Raw genomic sequence first — 23,494 nt, forward strand, 5'->3', positions numbered from 1 at the left:
ATCTTGTTCCTGCCTTTGGGGATGGCCTTTGCTGTATGTGTGTCTTAATAATTTTTTTTTAAATATTCTTTTTATTTTGGAACAAGTTTAAATTTATAGACGAATTACGAAGATTGTATAGAGAGTTTTTGTATACCCTTCACTCAGTTTCTCCTGATGTTAACATCTTAATATAACTGCGGTACATTTGCCAAAACTATGGTAGATTACTAGTAACTGAACTACAAAATGTATTAGGATTTCATCAGTTTTTCCACTAATGTCCTTCTTCTGTTACAGGATCCAGTGCAGGAATACCAACTGCACTGTAATAGTCATCATGTTTCCTTTGTCTTCTTCAGTCTTTGACAATTTCTAAGTCTTTCCCTTGTTTTTCATGGCCTGATAGTTTTGAAGAGTAACTTTACTTCAATACAATTTCAAGCGCAGAAATGACAAGAATAGTACAAAGGAATTCCTGTCTACCTTTTATCTAGATTCACTAATTATTAATACTTTGCTTCATTTGCTGTATTGTTTTTTCTCTCTCTAGTATGCCGTCCCCTTCTGAACCATTTGAGGGTGACTTAGGGGCACCATCTCCCTCTACCCCTAAATACTCAATGTGTCCTTCTTAAGAACAAAATCATTCTCTTACATAACCACAGTCTCTTTAAAGAAACCAGAAAATTGAACATTAGTTCAACATTATCATCTAATTCAAAGCCCAAGGCCCATATTCAAATTTCATCAAGTATCCCAATAAGGTCCTTGATAGGTATTTTCCTCACAGTCTGACATCCCTCCAGGATCATGTATTACATTTATTGCCATGTCTCTCTGGTCTTCATGGATCTAGAATGGTTCCTTAGTCTTTCTTCATCTTTTGTGACCTTGATAGTTTTGTAGAGTACAGGACAGCTGTTTTGTGGAGTGTCCTTCAGTTTGGGTTTCTCCGATGTTTCCTTCCAATTAGATTCAGGTTTTGCATTTTTGGCAGACAGGCAAGAGGGATGAAGTTGTGTCCTCTCCAGGGCATCATATCAAGAGGCACATGAAGTTTCCTTGTCTCGTTCTTGGTGATGGTTCTAGATTTATACATGATAACATTGAGGTTCATAGAAGTTAGATGATTTCCTAGTCAGTGAGACCAGGACACAAACCCAGGCCTCCTGTACTTTGAAGACTGAACTTTTAAACTGTTGGCTAAATTGTAGGGCTCCTGCTAATGCCATATGGAGACCTCTACAAAGAGTTAGAGACCCAGTCCCTTTTTGCCCTGCAGCCGCTGAAGTTGGAGAGAGTGGCAGTATTGGTATCAGGTGCTTTCTTTTTTCTTTTTAAGATTTATTTATTATTTATTTATTTATTTAATTTATTTTTGGCTGCTTTGGGTCTTAGTTGCAGCACGCAGGATCTTCGTTGAGGCATGCGGGATCTTTCATTGCGGCGCGCGGGCTTCTCTCCAGTTGTGGCGTGTGGGTTTTCTCTCTCTAGCTGTGGCACACGGGTTCCAGAGCGCATGGGCTCTGTAGTTTGCAGCGCACAGGCTCTCTAGTTGAGGCACATGAGCTCAGTAGTTGTGGCGTGCGGGTTTAGTTGCCCTGCGGCACGTGGGATCTTAGTTCCCTGACCAGGGATCAAACCCGCATCCCCTGCATTGGAAGGCAGATTCTTTACCACTGGGCCACCAGGGAGGTCCCCAGGTGCTGTTTCTTGATCGAGTTGGAAGTCGGCACAAGAATTGGAAATGTATTTGCACAAACAAGGAAGACTTGAGCAGTGATTATTACTGGGGTTTTCTCCTAATCTTCTACCTTGTTCAGTAAAGGTCACACCACCTGCTTCTCTCCCATTGCACGTTACCTTTGCTCCTTTGCTCTTAGCTACCATTTCACTAAAAGGAATTTCTGGAAACTGGGTCACGCATCGCTGCCCCATCTTCTCCCCAAACCTCCAGTACCCCTCCACTTGTCACACTGTGTTGTCCTTGTCAATCAGCTTAAACCAGTGGTCCTCAGCCTTGTGTGTGCCCAAGAGTCACCCGGGGAGCTGGTGAGAAATGCACATCCCCAGCCCAGCTGCAGAGACTGTGACTCTGCCGACCAGGGGTGGGTCCTTAATCTGGTTTGTGACGAGCATTAGATGAGTCCAAAGCAGGGCCGCCCACATTGCATCATGCAGGGGCTCGTGAGAAACAGCCATGAGCCCGAGTTACTCCATTTTTGAGTACTGTTTCTCTAGTGCCTGGTGAACAACCTTCCTTAAGAAGTGAATATTTAATTAGTGAATAACCAGAAGAGGGAGCTTCCTGAGTAGGGATCAGTTCTGCTCAGCCAGGGCCCATGAGGTTCAAGGGGATGTCTGCTTGGAGTGGATTGGTTTATCTTCCTTCTGAATTTTGAGGAGGCAATTCTGTGTTTCCACTCCACAGGAAAAGCCCCGAGGAGCTTCTCACAACTGGGGTTTGCTGTGTCATATGAGGCTCTCGAAAGAGCTGTCAGCTAGCTCCTTTGTTCACAGCGGCAGCCTCTGCTCCTGCCTTCACTGTCTGTTGTTGGCTTTCAACCTCAAGAGCCACTTGAGGCTGTAGGTGATGATTGTCGGGATACACAGAGCCAAAAAGGCTCCCCATCCACTCTTCCTGTTAACCTAATGTTTTTTGAACAGCGTATTTCTTCGTCAAGAGTGTCGAACCCCTAGCGCTTTTGACACGAGGCATAATGCTGAGAGGCAGTGTGTCCTACCAGACACAGTACGGGCTCTGGGACATTTAAACCTGGGTGTGGGCCCTGGAGCCCCCCTTTCTGTGAGAACCCAGGTAGCCTCTGTGAGCCTTGGTATCTTGGCCTGGTCAAGTCGAGATAATAATTTCCCACTTCTATGATGGTTGTGAAGATTAAAGAAAATATATGAAAAGAATATAGGACACTGCCAGCTCAGAGTAATTACTCAGTAAAGGCATTATTGCTGCTAGTTTAAGCAAGTCCTCATGAAATTAGAAAATTAGATGCTCTGATTTTTGTTTTTACTTGCCCTTCCATCGTGCACAATTTCCCACCTATCTCCTTCTTTCTCTGCCTAGCTTTGTAAGTGTTTAGAAGGAGAAAAAATTAAAGGGCAAGTGGGAGGGAGGCATCAGCTAGTAATAAAGAAGCATGCTAACTGGACATGCAGCCAGTTCATGCTATGGAACATTCACTGGCTCCCTAGTGCTCCTCCACAACATTTTCTCCCATCTCTTGGCCACCCACCAATGTATTGGGAAGCAGCCCCTCTGTTCCTTGCACATGCTCTTTGGTCCTCCAGTCTCTCCTGCCTCTGTCCTTCCCCCACATGCCTTTCTTTACGAGGAGTACACTGAAGCCAGAAAGCCACTGCTCCTGTCCGTGCCTCGGAAGTTCTCTGCTATGTGTTTGCACACCTCCACAGACCACTCGATGCGTTTGTCTCCTGTCATGCTGTCTTCCTTTTCCACTGCCAGCAGAGGAGGGAAGACGCGTCCCCACTCTCTTCCTGAGGCATTCAGCCTGTCCCAACCCCCATCTCTTTTGCTCCACCTGTGTTTTGACTTGTCCTCTCCCCTTACCTGAGGCTTTGCCCATCAAAATCCCCTTCATTTGTTCTTTTCTCCTCTGCTTTCAACAGGAAGCTCTTCTATACCTACCTTGGAAAATCCTCCTCTTGACCTAGTAACTCTCTTGCTGGAGTGTAATTTATTTTCTGTCTTTCCATTCCAAGCCGATCGAAGTGCTGTCAGTATACGTCATCCATGTTGCTATGGAATCTACTTAATCTTAGGATGAATAACAATTTCCCTCCCTCAGGTGTTGCTGTCTTTGATGGCACCTATGCCCTCCCGTTTGCTAAATCGAGTGGTCTTCACTCTGTCTTGGTGTCACTCGGCAAAGCTGCTCGTTCGTATCTTCTTGAAACTACCCCCCTCCCTTCATTAAGCTTCAGTTCAGAGATTCTCCCTCCTTGTCTGATTAGTCTTTGTGGGTTTCCTACATGGTTCCGTGTCTTTCTCCTTCTTTCTAAATCAGTCCCAACCTCAATGCTTAGCTCTCTGGTCTGCGTGTTCACCAGTGACACTCATTGGCTCAGATTCCATGTTCTTTCATGGCTTTAAGTGTAACTTCTCTCTGAATAATCCAGCTCTGGCCACCGGCTTGTCCTACTAACTGGTCATCAGTTCATCTCTCTGTTTAATGGATGCATTATTTCCCTCTATAAACCTTCAGTTGCCTACAGAATACAAGCAAATGGTTGGTAAAACTGCTCATACGTGAACCTGAAGGAAGGGGGTCTGACAGGTGTTACCAACTTTTGGAAGTTATTTCATGTAGAATGGGGTTCATTAGATGTGTTATTTATGGCCCCAAGTATACAAACTCCATCCTCTCCATACAACAAGATAGATGTCATCTCTAATCAAGAAAAGCCAGCATGGGCCATCTTGGCAGGCAAGGAGCCCTGATCATCTCTCTTACTTGTGCATCCGACAAACACTTGGGCAGACTGCTATGCTGCAAGTTCAGGCCCCGAAAGGATGATGGGAGGAGATGCACGGTTTTCAATCTTAGTTCTGCAGATCCTTCTCAAATGGTTCAGGGGCGAGGGGTGTGTGCCATGGGCTTCCAGGCTCTCCACGCTCACTCCTGCCACAGCAGCTGCTATCGACCTCTTCTCATTTTTAGATGCTTTGGGGAAAGAGTTTGTTCGAAGAAAGTATACCACAATTAAAAGAAAAAGCCCCGGATGATTCTTGAGCTTTCTAGTATCCCTGAGACTTGAGTCAGATTACTTAGCTTGCCTTCATGTCCTGCCATGATTTCCCTTTACATTATCCCAGGTTCAGGGTATTTGCAGGTGCTGCGTGCAATTCTCAAGTACCCTCTTGCTTTGTAGAAGCTGCCCCTTTAGGAGTGTGTCCCTGCACGTTTTTGCACTTTTTTTTTTTCATGTCTTATAGTTTCTTTCTAACAGCCAGCCTGCTTGGATTCTTCCTGCCCTCTCTTCCCCTCTCCACTCCTCTAAATCCTGGCTTTGCTAGCACTGCAGAGAGCCTTCTTTCTGCTCAAGTCTTTTTTGATCATGTAATGTAGTTGTTTCTCCATCCTTCTTATACCATTTTATTTGCCTGTAGATTTTATTTACAGTTAATATAACCTGTGCCTGATATCATTTACATGTGCCCATGTCTTTTGAAGTATATTATAAGATGTAGATTATAAATAGATTATAAGATGTTATTATAAGCTCTTGGTGGTCAGCCTGATTTACATACTGCATTTGTATCCTGTGGTCCATCACAATGATCTCTATTTATGTGGGTCTACTTTTGGCTTGAATTGTGAGTAGTAAAGATAAGAATAAAACACTGGTTATTCTCCATTCTCCAAACAGAAAAAATTACAATAGCACTCCTTCTCGTACATGGTTGTGGATTTTATTTTTCTCAAAGAAACATAGATGCATGTGTTTTTAGGCAAGCATGTACAAAATGATTGCCCACGGTTTTCCCTCAGCTGTCCTATTTCTGTAATATATTTAAGATATAATTCAATACATATAAATTTGATTTACCCATAAAGCTCACTCATTTTTAAAGCTCAATACATAAAGTACATTGAAGTTTTTGTGCTTGACATAGGAGTTTAACTCATTCTGTACATAACACTAGTAGTAGTAGTAGTAATAATAGCATGTACCATCTAATCAGCACATATTATATGCCAGGCACTGTGTTAAGTGCCCTGCACAGAGTATTTCATCCCCTTCCTACAGCCCAGCAAGGCAGGCTTTACACTTCCCAGTTCATATTGTTCAGAGGCTCAGTGAGTTGCCTGAGATCACACAGTTAGGAAGCTACTGATTTGAGTCTAGCACTGGGTGACACTAAAACCCAGACAGTTTCTACTAAATCATAAATCTGTTCAGTAGTTCTTTTTTTATTTCATTTCAGCTTTATTGAGGTATAATTGACATACGGTGAGAACAATTGAGTTTTACTCTCTTAGCAAATTTAAAATCATACAATATAGTATTATCAACTACAGTCACCATGTTTTACATTAGATCCTCAGGCCTCGTCCATCTTATAGCTGAAAGTTTGTATCCTTTGACCAACCTTTCCATATTTCCCCTACCTTCCAGCCTCTGGCAACTACTTTTCCACTTTCTGTTTCTATGAGTTCGATTTTTTTTTTTGTAGATTCTGCATATAAGTGATACTAGATGGTATTTGTCTTTCTCTGTTTGGCTTATTTCATGTGTTTGGTAGTTCTCTTTGAGTCTCTCCATCTCTTAGGGCTCAGCTTAATGGTGGTTTGAAGAGATGCCTATGCTACTGCCAGCTTGCCTGCTGCATCCACTGACAATGTGACTTCCAGGGACATGTTGTATTATGAAAGCCAAGATTGTATTACCTTAAAAGTTAGGGAAAATATGGCGAGTGGTCTGGGTTATTACAGAAGGAGCCCACCTGAAGTGAAACAGAGCCTTGAAAGGCAGGTTTCTTTGGGGCTGGACACTGGGAGAGGCAGGCTGGCCTGGTGCTTATGGGCATGGACTTTGGGTGGACTTATTTGGACTCAAAATCTGGGCTGCCACTAAGTGCTGTGTGACTGGGGACAAGCCTCCTGCTCTGTAAGGAAGAATTGTCAATATTTATACATCCTTCCTGGCATTGTGGGGATTCGGTGAGGTAATCATTCAGCGCCCTGCTTAATAATAGAAACCATTAGGAGCCAATTATGATTTTTGTCAGTCATACATAGAATAGAACAAGTTTCTTATGTTTCAAGCAAGACTGGAACCAATAATACAAACTTTTCCTTAAATGCATTAAAGTTAGCTCTTCAGCCTGAAAACCCGTAATTCCCAAGACATTTAAGTATTGAGAGCCTGGTGAACTAAAATGACAGTTGAGCTCCAAATAAAGAGTCTTAAATTCAGATGCAATCACACAGAATATACAATTTGAGTGTATTTAATACCACTGAACACTATGTTTAAAAATAGTTAAGATTGTAATTTTAATGTTATGTGTATTTTACCACAATAATAGTAATAAAAAAGATCCCATAGAATCAAGAAAATGAGACTGAATTTCTGGAAAGTGAAGCTCCAACCTTGCCCTGCAGAAATGAAAAGTCATGTAATTTTTCTGGACTGTTCTTTCCTGAGTGGTTGGATTACATCAGGATTTCTCAACTTCAGCACTATTGACATTTTGGACTGCATAATTCTGAGTTTTGAGGGCTGTCCTGTGCATTGTAGGATTTTAGCAGTATCCTGGCCTTTACCCACTAGTTGCCAGTAGCGTTCCTTCCCCCAGTTGTGACAACCAAAAATGTCTCCAGACATTGCCAGTGTCCCCAGGGTGGGGGACAAATTTCCCCTTGTTAAGGATGGACTAAATCAGTGGCTCCCAAGCTTGGTTCTGTATCTGAATTGCTTATGAAACATATTGAACACAGAGAGGATTATTTGTAGGTGTGGTTCAAGGCCTGGGAATTCCTGTTTTTTTCAAGGTCCATGGCGATACTGATGCTCTTGGACCCCGATTTAGAAATTACTGTCTCTACACCCCACTACACTTCTAGCTGTATCTGCTTGTGATACCTCTGGCTCCCACAGTAACGTTTAGGGAGTACCTCAATGCTTCCATCAGTAAAATGGTCCTAATGGTTCTTCACCTTTAATTACTCTACAGAGAGTATGAACATAACGCCTTCAAGAGCTTCTTCTGTTCCACTTAAGAAAGCCTGGGTGATGTTGCACTACTACTTTCTGTGCTGTCATAATCAGGTAGAATGATATTGGGACAGGAATAGTCATTGCTCATCTGATTTTTGCAACTGTTGGATTTGGTATTGTAACAACTATTTCTTTTTTAAAAAATTTATTTATTTTATTTTTGGCTGCTTTGGGTCTTTCCTGCTGCATGCAGGCTTTCTCTAGTTGTGGCGAGCGGGGGCTACTCTTCGTTGCGGTGTTCGGGCTTCTCATTGCGGTGGCTTCTCTTGTTACGGAGCACGGGCTCTAGGCTCACGGGCTTCAGTAGCTGTGGCTCACGGGCTCAGTAGTTGTGGCGCACGGGCTTAGTTGCTCCACGGCATGTGGGATTTTCCTGGACCAGGGCTCAAACCCGTGCCCCCTGCATTGGCAGGCGGATTCTCAACCACTGCGCCACCAGGGAAGTCCTGTAATATTTTATAGATTATACTCCATGTAAAATTATTATAAAATATTGGGTATACTCACTGTGCTGTACATTGCATCCTTGTATCTGATTTATTTTATGCCTACAGGGAAGCCCCTGTAACAACTATTTCTTAAACTTCCTTTAATATAAAGTGACCGAAGTACTTCCCTTTCTGGTTTTACCTCTGTCCCTTTGTATGTGAGAGTGTATGTAACTTCATAAAATCTTAGAGTTTGCCATGCTTTGGAAGAGAAAGACAGAAAACATATGTCTCCCCTCAGCTGAGAACCCAGTTCAATTGCACAGGAATGAACTCTAGTGTTCCGCTTTTTCATCTGAAAATGGACTGCAGATTTCAGTTTGCTTTCTGGGTAAGAAAGGGTGATAGTCTCCTCCATTCTATTTCCCTTCCCCAACTCTGTCACTAAGAGCACATTGGGTAACTCAGGACAGAGCCTTTTATCAACTGTGTTTTCTTGAGATTTTGGTGACTAAGACATCTCACATTTCTAGAACCTTTTGTGTGTGTCACACTTTGTACTTCATTTTCCTGTTAGGTCAACTGGCAGTTTGTGGTGGGGTATACAAATATGTAGATTTCAGCGTTAAGCAGCACTCCGGGTTCCCAGAAAAAGGTGTTTTGTTCTAGAGAAAGGCAGCTTGTACTTTGTCTCTAGGGGTATGTAGACCTGTGCAGTGTGCCCAGAACTGCGAGGGAATGAGAGCAGCCTCAGGGAAAGAAAATATGTGCTCTTCTAGGTTGTTTTTTTCTAGAATTTCCATCAGATGTACTTGCGGGTCCTCTAAGTCAGCGGTACCACCGTGGGGCTGGACAGCGTCCCCTGCAGCTCCCAAAGTCTCTCAAATAGCAGGTCCTGTGGAGGTTGCCTCCTAAATGATTCTTGATTCTGTCCACCTTTTCTCCATCCTCGCTGCCGCTGCTCTCGCTTGTCTCCACTTGCCTCCTCAGCTGGCCTCCCGGTCACCACTCTTACTTCCCCTCCGATGCATTCTCCCAGGCATTCTGCAGTGACTTTCCCACTGCACTTAGAATAAATTCCAGACGTCCTTGCTGTGGTTATTAGGACCCTGCTATCCTCAGCTCTTGCCTACATCACCAGCTTTGCTAAGAGCCAATGTAGCTTCCCCCAAATTCCTCTGTCTTGGTTCTCATTATAATTGACTTTTTTCCTTTCATGAATGCACAGTTCTCAGAACCTTTACAAATGTGATTTTTCTCTTAACTGGAAATTACCGCCCCTTCATTTCTCTGCTTATCTAACTCCTGTTCACTCTTCATCCCAGATGAAGAGTAAGCTGCTTAAAAGTCTTCAGATTTCTCAGATCAGACGAAGGCCCTTGTTATATGCACTTGTAACATCCTGTATGGCTCCACTTTTTCACTGTGTGATGTTCTGCATGGGCCAAGTGTGTTCCCAATGCCTAGGACAGGGCCTGATATGTGGTAAAATCATAATAATGTGAGCAAAGGAAATAGGTGATGTTCGTACTTTTTCTGTCCTATGATGCAATTAAATATAATTATGAAAGGAGTGGCCCTGGTGAGAAGAACACCCCTTCCCTTGCATTCTAATATATTTAGAATGCATTCACCATGCATTCTAAATATATTATTATATCTTATGAATTGACTTTATGAAGATCTAATTTTGTCCTTCCATCAAAGTCATCCATAATCAAAAGACAACCAAATGACTTTGAGATAAGCTGTATCAATTTTCAAAATGATTATAGATGGATCATTACCCTGGGACAAGTTTGTGGTGATCTATTTGCATTCATCAGCCTTGTCACCATAAGATGCTCATAATTTCCGCTGTCACTTCATTCTTGACCTCCTGACCCATATAAACAACTACCTATCTGCTTACTTGTCATGCCCATCTAGATGTCTCTTGCACCTCAAACTCAACATATTCAAAACAGTCCTCATTGTTCCTTCCAACCCCAAGCCTGTGCAGTTTTGCTTTTCTTCATATTTTCCTTTTCACAGTGACATATGAACATACACCCAGTTTACTGAAGCTGAAATTACATGTCTTCCTAGACTCTTCTCTTTCCCTCAGCTTTTCTGTCCAATCAGTTACCTCAGAAAACTTACCTGCATCTGGTCCCTCTTTGTCACACCTGCTGCTGCTGCTGTAGGTGGCCCTATTCCCTCTGGTCAGTGTGGAGGAACATAGAGATCAAGGGAGGACTTAAAAAATAAGTGTGTCATAGATCCTCAAAGGAAGAACTTTAGAAGAGAGAGATTAGTATCTATACAAACAGGAAATTATGCACACAAAGTAGGTAGACATAAATTGAGAATAGAGGAATATGAGAAAGAAACAATTAAAAATCTCAGAAATAAAAAATATACATATAGTAAGTAAAATGTAAAAAAAAAAACCTACAACAGGAAAAAAACAATAAAACACATAGAGTTACTCTACAGTGGATTTGGCTATAGAGAGAACCAGTAACTTGGAAGATGAAAATAAGGAGTACATCCAGAATATATTCCAAAAGATAAGGAATGAAAAATATATATGAATGTGAAGTTGTGTTGAAGGGACACGTGAAGAAGTTCCATCCTATGTCTAATTGACAATCCTATTAATGAAGAACAAGAACGGAAGGAATGGTGGAGAGGTGATATTTGAGGAGATCCTGGCTAATATCTTACCTCTCTGGAATTGAAAGAAGTTCCATAGGGGCTCTGGATTTGGCTGGTTGGATGGATAGAGGCTCTGCCATGAGGAGCTGTATGGACTTAATACTCTGTCTAAGAGTCATGAAAAAAGGGAAAATTTCTAAGCAAGGGAGTGACATGGTATGATTTGTACTTTTGGAAGGTCAAAATTTGAGAACTGTTTTGTGAAGGTAAAATGGTATAAGAGAGACTAGTTAGACAGCTCTTGCAGTAGCCCAGGTGAGAAATGATTATTATGTCATGGCCTAAGATAGTGACAGAGGAGACAAAAAGAAGTCAGACGTATGTCTCATCAAGACATATGAGAAGATTAAATTGACAGGAAATTGGTGATTGATTATACGTGGGAGGTAAGCGAGAGCAAAATGTTAAGGATGATAACGAGATTTCTTGTCAACAACTGGGCAGATGTTGGTGACAGCTACCAAGATAGAAAACACTAGTGGAGGAATATTCAGATGGAGTCTCATTCTTCATGGAACACTTACAAATGGGTACAGGAAAATACAGCAGCTTATCCATATGGTTGGACTTCCTTTCAGATTTCCTTTGTGTTTTGATACACTGGCCAACTTGTCTCTTGGCCTCCAGTGTAATCACCTATCCTTAGAAAATGCACATTTGATTGTGTCACTTTCCTGCTTAAAAACCTATGATGAGTCCAAATTGTCAAGAGTTAGACATTTTTGGCCTCCAGCTTGCCTTTCTAGCCACTTTCTCTCATTCACGCATATGACATTGTCAGCTTCTCCATATGCAACATGAACATCCACCTACCGTGCCTTTATGGGTGCCCTAAGTAATCCAAATAGCAGCTATTTTTAATTGCTTCTCTGTACCCATGGGCAGAATAAAGAAGTTTAGAGAGTAACCTCTGAGGTTGACTTGGCAGGACTGAAGAAGAACAAACAACATGAAGGAGAAGGAAGATGTAACATTGATTGCAAGGTTATTTTCTGACAGAGTAGAAAAAGATGACTAAAAGTTGAAAAGTGAAAAAGAATTTTGGAGTAAGATTTGAATTTGAGGTTATGGAAGGATACACACTCCAGTTAAAATGGCCTGAGACAGAAGGGGACTATGGAGAAGTCAGGGCTGGAGGTATTGATTTGAGCATCAAAAGTGAGAAGAAAGCTGGAGCAGAGAGTTCTTCCCCTGGATATCAAAAGTTTCAGTGTTGACTTGGGAGTTCATCATAATTTATGTGGATAGTCCATGAAGCAGGATCATCTACTCTTCTCATGGTAGTGCTACAGCATTGAGCCTTAAATAACATTTTTCAAAAGCTCACTATGTGCCAGGAATTAAGAGGCCCAGAATTTCACTGCCTTCCCCTCAGGTGTTAGCTCTGGGCCCTTGGGCTTGTTGTCGATGGTTGCTAGTACTCCAGATTTGGGACAGAGTTAAAGAGCAAGGGTTCTGGAATTATATAGGTCTGGGTTCAAATTCTGGCTTTGCCCCATATGCTGTGAGGCTTTGAGCAAGCTACTTAACACCTCTAGATCCTCATACAGTTTTCTCATTTGTAAGGTAGTCACTCAATAAATAGTAGCTACCACTATTATCATTATTATCAGAAGAGCTAGCCAAGTGATGCTAGATAATGAAAGTCTGGGTTGATGATATGTCAAAGGTAAGGGAGTTTTAGAAAGTGCATGAGGTTGTGGCCATTGTTTGGATATTCCAGACCCTTCCAGAAGAGCCTGTTCTATTGTTCTTTAAGGCTGTGGTTTAGCCTCAGGTTGCTGTGGTCACATTGATGGGACATATATTTGAGACTTGGAAGCTCATTTCCTCCACTACTCGCTGGCAGATATCTCAGCACATGCATTAGCACTCTAGAAAGAAAGATGAATAGGCATTAGTGCATCCACTCATAAACAAAGTAAAGCAACTACATGGCAAAGTGAGACAAGTAGTAAAAGGGGACAAAAAGCCCTAAATTAAAAAAGTAAACTCACTTCTTAATACTCCCTTTGCCACTAGTTCCTCTTAGTATTCTTTGACAGCTGTCTTACACCCCATCTCAGTTTCTTCGCAGTTGATAAACCTTCACAATCCTGTGTTTAAATTGAACTTGAACTCTACTTTGCCTTCAGAGCTTATCTGGCTTTTTCATATCTACCCACCTGGTCTGATATCACCCTGTCCATCAGAGTCAGCAGTCATTTCTGCTTATCCTACCGAACCTGTCTGACTTTTTTACTTTCATACCATGCACATAAATACGATTAACCTTCCACATATGAACTTGACACAAATAAGGAGACTATTTCACAGGAGTGAAGACAGGCAAACCTTAAGACCTGAATTGAGTCACAGTGTGGATCACTCATTTCCACATAAAAAAGGACACTTGACTCAAGGTATGGTGGAATGAAATGGCCTGCCAGCCAGGCCCGAGTCATCTGGGAGTACTTCTTGGAAAAGACGGATATTAAGGAAGATAGAGAGGGATACCGGAATTGGGAAATTTGTTGTTTTTGCTGCCTGAGATGTTGAAATTTGGAAAAATATTTTATATCCATAGCAACATTGATATTAGGACAATGTAGTCAAGGACAAGGAAGGAGACTCAGAATAGATAACTGATATGAGTAGGGCTTTATTTTTACATTGTTCATCTCTACCTTTCTGTCCTTTTCTAAAATTGCAGTTTCCCTTCCAACTGAAGGGGAACACAGTTTCTACTGAGTAGAAGTATATCACAATTCCTAAAAGAGAAAGAGGTGTTTCTATTCCTCTTTAACCCACTAATACGTGAGAGTACTAATTATTTTTTGTCTTTGCTCACTTACATAGTCCAGTGATGTTTATGATGCAAAGATTGTACTTTGTCTTGCTGAATCTAATATTTAATTAGTTTCATGAAGCTTGAAACAAATCATTTTTAGTAAACCATTTAGACACAAGTCATTTGTCAAGAAAAAGGTGGCATAGCCTGTCATCTTTCAATTTTTAAAATTAATGTGATACATAGTTTTACTACTCTGGAGATGTAGTTGTGAGCTCCCCTCTTTGTCATTTCTGACAGTCACTGAAGTCTTGTGTCAGTGATTCACATTGGAACTCTTGTCAAAATACTTGCTTTCCAAGAACCAGCTAAATTTGCCTCAGGAAAGTGTGGTTTTTGTCGTTAACTTTCAGATTATTTAGGCAGCTATTAGGAAAACACAATATGCATACACACCTCTCGGGACACATTGGATTCCTCCATACTAAAGGTATATGGCTCAGAAGCATGGAGAGTAGTCATCGGGCTCAATGGAGGAGGAATAACGCTGTTGTAAAATGACTGGTGTCATTGACACAGTGTCAGGAGGCACCTCCGGGAACTAGAAGGGTTATTGCACATGAAATTTTCTCCAAGTCACATTCTAGGCTAAGCCGTGGTAAACACGCATATCCCTTCTCAGAGGTGTCCTGACATTTGAAAGCTGGGTTTCTTTTCTTTCTGGGCCAACATTACTCATAACTGCTGTGCAGAATATGTTCAATGAATTTCCATCTATAAAAGCAAAGTAAAATCCCAAGTGCTGTCTAAGTGTCAAAATAAAGCAGCTGTCACATTCTTTTAAAGCACTAGAGAAAGGCTTTTTAATAGTCTGGGATCAAAAACCTTAAGTCTTTGTGGAAAATGGTTTTGCAATTGTAGGGCTGTATGACAATGGCACTACGCAAGGGCAGCTGCGTGGTGGTGATGGGGGATTGCTCCTGTCTTCCTCTTGCTGTCGGTCTTCCATCTTTAGCTCCTGCCTGAGCTTCAGAGGCAGTCGGAAGAGACCAGAAGAAAGGGAAAGAAGCTAAAAGTCTGAAAAAAGAAGTGTTCTTAATCAAAAAATGTTCATTAATTGCATCCTTGTGGCCTAGCAGCCACTTGCTTGGGAGGTGACAGAGGTGTCTCAGAGGCAGTCCCTGCATCCTAACAAGTATAATCTAGTTAGCAGAAGAAAGGAAAATGAGTTGAAGAATAAAGAACAGGATGAGATGAGTGCCAAAGGCAGCCCTGGGAGTTGGAGTCACTTGAGGAAGAAGGAAGAATTGGATACTCATTCATTCATGTATTTAATTTCTTTAACCAGCTTTTAAAAAAAGTACCTGCAAAGCATCCAAGCAGGATTTAAGAGATGAAAGAACCTATTCATAGGTCACATTTATCCAATGCCTTGCTATGTACCAGGTGCAACTTCAAGGGTTTTACATACATCCTCTCGGTTAATCTTCACTACCCTAAAATGTTTAAGATACTGCTTTTATTTTCAGAAAAGAAAATGGAAACATCGAGAGGAGAAGTAATAAGCCTAAAGCTACAAAATCAGGGACTGCAGAAGTTGGGGTTCAACCCCAGGAAGTCATTTTCTAAAGTCATTCAAGTGCTCATAGTTGGGGGAAGGTATAGAAAAGCTAGTTGATAAAAATTCAGCATTCGAAATGCTTTTCTGGTGTCCCTTCACTTACTGTCATCTCATAAGCATTTTTCCCCTCATGTCTTTAAAAACATTTGAAATAAATAAGATTTCAATGAAGCCAAGCTTTCTTTTTGGGTTGATGCCCGTTTTAGGACAGACCTGGGTCTGAGAATTAGATGTCAGAGGTGGGAACTGCAGCCCACAATCCACAGTTGCTGACAAGCGTGTATCACGTCAGATGGGGAAGCTACCAGCCTCCATGGGCTGGTGTCAAGGCATCAGTGTGGGCAGCAGCAGACTGGAGAGCTCCGAGGTGAGCATTTGGCCTGGGTAATAACCCCAGGCCAGGTGCCCTGCCAATGGGCAGAAACAGGTGGTTGAACAGGAACTGCACTCATCAGGGAGGGGACACTGATGAGGGACAGCAGCTGGGTCGTGTCCGGAGAACGTGCCTCAAGGCAGATGGGACTCCACAACCTCCGAAATAAACAACTGGGGACTCCCAAGGATGTTTCTTCTTGGGGTTCTCTCATGCCTGAAAGCAGCCATGAGCTTTGGGTGGGAGAGTGATCATTTTTTTTTTTTTTTTTTGAGATGAAAGGGAGGCAGGGGGAGAATCTGGTTTACTGAGGAAGAAGATGAAGTGTTAATCTTGAAGGGGTGGCAGGACATCCACCAGGGGTTGTTGGGAATGGAGGACCAGACCTTAGAAGAAGGGTCACAGTGGGTGACATGGATTCAGGAATTTTTGACACTGGCATTTCATTAAAGGCAGGAGAGAGTTTAGAAAGGAAAGTGAAGGATCAACATCTACTTTCAGGATTAGGGAGAAAGAGTATATATTCTTTTCTCTCTCTAATCCTTAAAAAAATCTTTTTTTTTTTTCTTACCCAATTGCAGTAGGTTTAATAGTGGACCCAAAAAGTATATCCAAGTCGTAACCCCCAGAATATGCAAAGGTGATCTTATTTGGAAAAAGGGTTTTTGAATATTTAATTGTGGATCTTGAGATGAGATCACCCTGGATTTAGGGTGGGCCCTAAATCCTCCTTATAAGAACAGGAGCGAAGACCATATGAGGACAGAGGCAGACATGTAGATCACAAATGAATTGCTAGGGAATTTGGCCATTCTCAGGAATCTAGCTGATTTTATGAAAAGTAGATAAATCTTTTTGTATAGGAAATTTGCTTTCTGGACTCACTCTTTGATAAATTAAGTTGAATAAAGGAATCCTTTTGGGGAATAAGAGTAAAAATAGAAAGGGAGGAATAAATTTCCCCCAAAAAAGCTTACCCCTTGAATAGAACTGTTGGCACATGGTACCTTTCCAATCAAATTCATATGGAAATGCATACTTTGACAAATAAAAATTTTTGTGCCATCATTAAGATTTTCCCAGATTAATATAAAGAGAAGAAATACTTTCTTATGCTGCAAGATGACCTCACCGTTGCTAAAGGGAACGGGGTAGAGAGTGCACATAATCCCCAATCCCCTGCACAGGGAAATCTGGTAACTGTCTAACCCTCTGGGTTATCCTTAAAAACATTCCTGCTCTTCCCTTCTCACTGCTGAGTCTGAGAAGGCAGTTCTGACCTTCAGAACAAAAAGCTTAAGGGATTTAGTTACAATTTTTTTTAAGTTATGAAAACATGCTCAGGCAATTAAAATAATTGTGCCTCAATATTCTACATCCAGATATATTCACATCGAGTGTAGAATTTAGTTTTCATTCCTTTAGAGTTTATGGAATCAAAGGGAGAGGAACCAGTTTTCATCCTTTTAGATCAAATTTTCTTTTCTCCTGGGCTTTTGTCTCAATGAGGTGAAAGGCAAATTATTCCGTGGGTCTACAAAAAGCTACCAAGACATTGCACTTGTCACCCTACTCCCAAGTCATAGAGAACTGGGCAGATAGACAGAAACATCTTATGTAACCTGAACAAATGTTAACTAAAACATAGAGCCGACCTTTGGCTTAGAATTTAAGTCAGGCAAGGGGCTCACGTCAAATTGAGGGCTTTGTATAGGAAGTGAGAAAAGCACTGCTACCAGAAGAGTGTTTTTGGGGTATCTCATTCAGTCCCTGTTTACAGGAGTAGTTCCCGCTTACCTGTGTGGCCTTGCTAATGGATGGAGACAATTATACCTGCTGAATTATACTCTTCATCACCCGGCTGGCTCAATGCTCTTCCAAGCTGTGAATCACAGAGTGGCCTGTGACGGGAGTAGTGACAACATTCACGTGTCTGAGCAGCTGCTTAGAGCCACCCCGCGGTGGTTTACCTGGTAGGAAGTGGGATGTGTGCTGATTAATCCAGGCTGTCCTTCGAAATGGTTTACTTTTACAGTCAAGCCTTTTTTGTTTGTTTGTTTTTGAAAGGAAAGTTAGTGAATGTGTGGATCTTCCATTTAACAGAAATGTACTGAGTCTCCTCTGTATACTGTGCAACTAGTACTGAGGGGTGGAGAAGGTTACAAAGATGAATTAAGGTGTCTTGTTCTCAAGGGACAAGAAGATAAGGCAGATATACTAAGTCCTTAGGAGTGATATATTTAATGTGCTAAGCACAGAGGGACTGATCTCTATCTGGGGAAATCAGGGACATCTCCTTAGAGGAGGTGTCATTGTTAGAGTTGGAACAGAAAGGAGGAGGTGGACATTTCAACAAATGGCATTAATTGAAAGTATGGGGGTGGGGTTTTTTTGGATGAATCATCAGCTAATCCAGAAGCATGGGGAACATGTACAACATTAGTAAAGTTTGATTGCTTGAGACCAGATTGTGGAAGGCCTTGGATGACAAGCTAAGGGATTTATACTGTATAGGTGATGGTCATGGGGCATCTATGAAGGATACTGGAGCCAAAGAATGACATGAGTAAAGTTTGTGGGGAAAGCGTGATTTTGCCTAATTATAGTTAACGTGGGGATTGGAGACAAAGAAACTGGAGATGCAAAGACCTATTTGCAAGGATCTGGTGCCAAGATCCTGAGAACTCTTAACCAAAGGTGGTAGTAAGATCTGGAAAGGATTAAGGGGAGAGAGGTTGTGGAAGAAGGAATGATGGGACTCAGTGTCTTGTAAATATCCATATATCACAGAATAGAGAAGGCAAAGATAAGTTCCCTAGAAGTGTACATGGAAGAACTGCCAGAAATAGGCAAGGCAAGTGCAGGAACTAATGGAAGATAGGAATCTGAGTTTGATGGGCCAGTGGAGCACTTGATTGGAAATTTATGGCAAGTAATTAGTGCTAGTAATGATGGGCTGGTACTCAGGAAAGGCACTGGGGCTGAGGAAGCAGAATTAAGGGTGATGGAATTGGGGTATGACTTATCTGGTGGGAGTTGGAAGGAGGAGTGTCAGGATTTTAGAAGAGTGGTTAGGAGGAGGTGAGAAGTAATGATGTGAATGTCACAGAGGAAAATGCTACATCACCTGTAACAAATCAGAACTGGAGAGTGAAGAAATAAAGGTCAATGATGCTCTGGGCTGTAGTGGTGTCATAATGAGACACAGAAATCATGGCTGGGATGTAGGGAGTTTGGGGGCAAGGGCATGCTATTATTGGGGTAGATTGATGGGTAGGGAATGGTGAGAGTGATGATTTTTTGTTTGTATATTTAATAAAATGCTTGAAGGAGAGTTAACATGCTATTTCTAACAAACTGTCAGAGATTTGCAAGGGTGTTTGGGATCAGGCTATATAGACTTTGGGCAGTTGAAATGAATAATGAACTGACCAATTAAGTAAAAACAGAAGAGATAGGAACAGAAATTTGGAGTTAGGAAGCTAGAGATAAAAGAGAAATAATGAAGGATCTCTTGAATTTTATTGAAGGATTATTGATTATAACTGTAGGAGACTGAAGGAAATATAGCAGCTCTGGAAAGAGTGTTTCTAAAAGAAGGTAGTAATGATATTGTCAAATAAGGTGGATGGATTAAGGGAGATGAGAATTGTGAAAAGTCATTGGAATTAGGTTTGGGCGGTGGAGCAAACGTTTCATTGGAACAGATAAAGAATGGAGGGAACAGGTGTAGGAAGTGGGCCATGGGACCAGCCCTGTCCTTACATAACATTCATTTTAATTGGTGAGGCTGCATTATGAGTGCATTATGTTCAGTTAACTATGATTCCTTTTCCTCTGTGGTTTAAAGTTTTTCTTTAATCTTTCTCTATTAAATCTCTAAGTTTTGTTCTTCCAGAGTCTTTACTCCTTTCATATATCCAACTTCAGAATGTTCTAGATATGATAGCTCTAGAAGCCCATAGACTTCTGTCTTTTCAAATCTGATTCTGAATCTATGAATCAGACCTGAATTCAAATCTGTGAAATTCCTCTAAGTTACCTAGACTAACAATTCTAATTCTGAAAGCTGTAATTTAAATGCTTTCTCCTACATCAATAGCAATACTTTCCTGGCCTGATCTGTCCTTTCAATGTAATTTAAGTCTGAAATCCAGCCCTGTTATTTACATTTCAGTTTTGAGGGTACAAGAAGTAAGATTAGGAGGGTAGGAGACCAGTAGATCCTCATGAAATACCAATAGCCTGGAGAGATCTCTGGCAACTGGAAGTGCAAAATTCTCATCTTATGGGAAAAGTTTTGTTTCTAAAGCTCCTTTGTCCTTTGGTTGTGAGAGCACATTTGCCCCTTGACTCACAGCCAGACCCATAAACAATGGACAAGTTCTTGCAAAGGTCCAGGAGTTGTGTAACCTGTAACCTCACTGTAGAACCCAATCTCCATTTCCAATCTTATTCTAAAGGAGATCAACTCAGAATGTCAGGAATACTTACCATCTTTCCACCCCTCAACAATTCTAGGTCCCTTTTCTGCCCACTGCATTTATAGCTGTAGGTGTAGGCAGACATTCTTTTGAAAACATAGTGGTGGGTTTAGTCACAGACCCTAGAGCTCCAGAGGGAGGGAGAGCATTGGAGGAACACTGAGGACTGTGTTGGAGCTTTCATCAGGGCCTAGAGGCCCTTAGAAAGGACTATGAAGAGTGCTCAGAACTAACGAAGAGGGCAGACCTAGCAGCATCGGGTCCAAGGGCAAGGATGCAAAGAGGAAATCAAGGTCTTCTAGTGATGTGAGAGGGTAAGGAAGTGGAGCCCTAACTCTTTTTTGAATCTTTTGCCCTTAGTTTTAATTCTCATTTAATTTAATTTAATTTAATTTAATTTAATTTAATTTAATTCTTATAACAGCCCTGAGGAGTGGATAGGTCCTCTGCCCATTTTACAGGTAAGTTAGTTGAGGTTCAGCAAATTAAGGAAATTGTAGGTCTCACTGCAGAGAGGTTGACACAGCTAGGATTTGAACTGAGTCTGCTTGACTCAGAATTCCTTCCCCCATACCGCAGTGCCCCTCAGAGGGACAGGAGGAGAACATGTTTAGATGCTTTTCTATGGCTGTATCTGAAAATCCAGGGCCATGTGTTGCATTTCTTTGATTTCTCTTCCCCATTTGTTTCTTGTCTGTGATGTGTTCCTTTGGTTGACACACTACTGCCCATCCCAGGAGATAGCCAGGGTCTGTTTGCATCCAAAGCAGAAAGAGTTTCGACATCTCTGGGCGAGCTGTGTGTGTCTCTTCACTACATTCTTTCAATCTGGAGGCAGGCGGAGCACAGCTGTGGCTGTTAGGCCAAGAGCACAGCTGTAGTCAGCCGCCAGTTGGCACCATGGCACATGGTGTCGTGGTCCCATTACTCGAGTGTGTCCTGCTCAAGCCACTGTGTGATTGGCATTTGCATGGGCCACAGTTGGGGGAAGAATTCTATGTACTTTGTAGGAACAATGTCACCATGCTTCATATTCCATTTGCCTCATGTTCTCATAAAAATATCCCACATCCAAGCTTGTTTGCATAAAATGAAACTGCTGGTTGCCTGATTCATGTGCTACTCTTGAGGAATTCTGGTTATCATTTGACCTTGGGGATTGTCATTACCTGTGAGATCTTTGACCAAAGCTATGTTTCATCCTGATTTTAATGTGGCTAAGTTAAATATGATATATGGTTTTTTTTCAATTAGCAATGTTAAAGTGTAGAAAAAATGACCACAAGGGTGATAAATCATTAATACAGTTGGTGGTGATGGCTGGTCAATTATTACCTTGAGAAAAACAACAGACTCACTGACACAACCAAGAATAGCAAATGTAAATTCTTCTTACTTAGATATCTCTTTATTAGGCCTCTTCTTCTTCTTTTTTTTTTTTAAATTTAAAATGATGAAATGAAACTGACAGAAAGTATTTCCTTTTTTTCTATTTTTCAGAAAAAACCACTGTCTGCAATAATAAAGGAAGTCTGTGATGGGTAAGTGTTACTCAGGATTTATCCGGGAAGCTCCAATCCACAAATTGAAAGGCAAATAAAATATTCTTGAGCAATCATTAAATATTATTCACTAAGTCACTATTTGACCTGCCAAAAGACACCAAGAATTGCTATGTAAGATTTCCATGTCTTTTCAACCAAAAAAATTATCACTGTTTCTCAAAGAATGGAAAGTGTAGAATGGCTGATATGCAGACACTGGAATTGATTTTATTTATTTTGAAAAGTTGTGGTTCATTCATCCTACTCACCGGGGAGCAGTGTAAGTTCCTGAGGTTAAGTACACACCTCATCTGGTATAAAATGAGAGGGCCACTCAGGTGCCCATAGAAGATAAAATAATTTAAAAGACAGGTCAATAGGTGGTTGTGCTGCCATGTGGAACTCCACAATGATAGTGAACTGTCCTACTTCTCTGGGGTTGCTCTAACAATCCAAAGGAAAAGCACATTCATATGGAAGTTGCATGAGGCTTTTTTATTTTTAAAGCAGAAGTGTGAATAGAGTATTACCTGGAATTTTTTTAAGACCTGGGATCCTTAATTGGAATGTTCCAAGCTACAGCAAGCATACCGATTGGGGACTGTAGACTACAGAGACAATTGAAATGTAGCAATTATCAAAAATTTAAATTGCACTCATTTCCTTTGTTTTCCTCTCTCTGCTCCACTCACTCCTTCATAATAGGGAGGAGTGGAACTTTATATTTAAATACCCTTCCCTCAAAGCCATGAAGATAAAATGCCTAAAGGTGAGCAATAGGCTTGGAATAACACCTAGATGACCTACATCTGAAATGGTTGGTCTCAGGGTCATGAAAGGGGGGCTAATGCCATTTTGTTTTAGGAACTGCAGTGTGGGTATCTTGGGTACTGGCTCAATTCCAATCATAGGGTGTTTATTTCATCTAACTCTATCAAACTGTAAACAAGAAAATGACCCTTGTTTTGTTTTTCTGATCCGTTTATGCTTGTATTTTTCAGGTGGTCCCTTGCCAACCATGAATACTTTGCACTGCAGCATGCTGATAGTTCAAACTTCTATATCACAGAAAAGGTAGGTCAACCGCGTTATTTAATCTGGGACACTTATATTTAAAGGAAATTAAAACATGACTGATGTTTCCTCTACTCAGGACTAAACATGCTGATCTAAATTTTGCATCTCTACCATCCACAAAAATAGAGTCTGCAAAGCAAACAACTGCTACTTGAGTATTAACAAGGGGATATTTAGCGCATTCAAGAGTGAAGACCAAATATGTTTCTGCGTCCTGTTTTAGCAACAGCATTTGCCTTCTAACTGTGAATTTACTAATTATCTCTCTTTCTTATTGCTTGGTTAAAGCATTTATTTGATACTTAATGACTTAGTCTAGCTTTCCTTTCTCAGAATTGTTTTTTTCAGAATAACTTCTAAGCCCTGCTTAAAGTAATTGAAAGAATGACAAGAAACCATTTTGAAGGTGGCATTGTGTAGGCACTGAGTGTTCTGTGGTTCTTGGGAACACTGCTTTCTTCTTGGGTGATTTTAACTCTTTAGGAAGCTTGGAGGAGAAGGAGGGAATTGTGAAGACTACAGTGGCTCTGGCAGTAAGTACAATTAATGTCTTAGAGATCCCTGATAAGAGAAAGGAAAACTAACATTTATTCAGCACCTACTATGTGCCAGGAACTGGGCCAAGCACATTACCTCTGTTTGTTGATTTTGTCCTCAAGACTAACCTGTGATGGAAACCACAGTGGCTTTGGTTAACAGATAAGAAACTGAATCATAGAAGTCAGATGGCTTGGCCAATATCGCAGGGGTAATA

The 23,494-nt window shown here is 41.3% G+C and overlaps 1 protein-coding gene across 6 annotated transcripts in view; it reads left to right on the forward strand.

Moving 5' to 3' along the window:
* ELMO1 (engulfment and cell motility 1) overlaps nt 1–23,494 on the forward strand; it is a 556,794-nt gene that overhangs the window by 102,363 nt on the left and 430,937 nt on the right. For all 6 annotated transcript variants that reach the window (XM_007195081.3, XM_007195082.3, XM_057549627.1 and 3 more), the window contains 2 exons: nt 21,620–21,660; nt 22,665–22,737. In XM_007195081.3, coding sequence (XP_007195143.1) covers nt 21,620–21,660; nt 22,665–22,737 — 114 coding nt within the window. The remainder of the gene's footprint in view (nt 1–21,619; nt 21,661–22,664; nt 22,738–23,494) is intronic.

The sequence above is a fragment of the Balaenoptera acutorostrata genome, chromosome 7, assembly GCF_949987535.1.
Source record: "Balaenoptera acutorostrata chromosome 7, mBalAcu1.1, whole genome shotgun sequence".
Lineage (NCBI taxonomy): Eukaryota > Metazoa > Chordata > Mammalia > Artiodactyla > Balaenopteridae > Balaenoptera > Balaenoptera acutorostrata.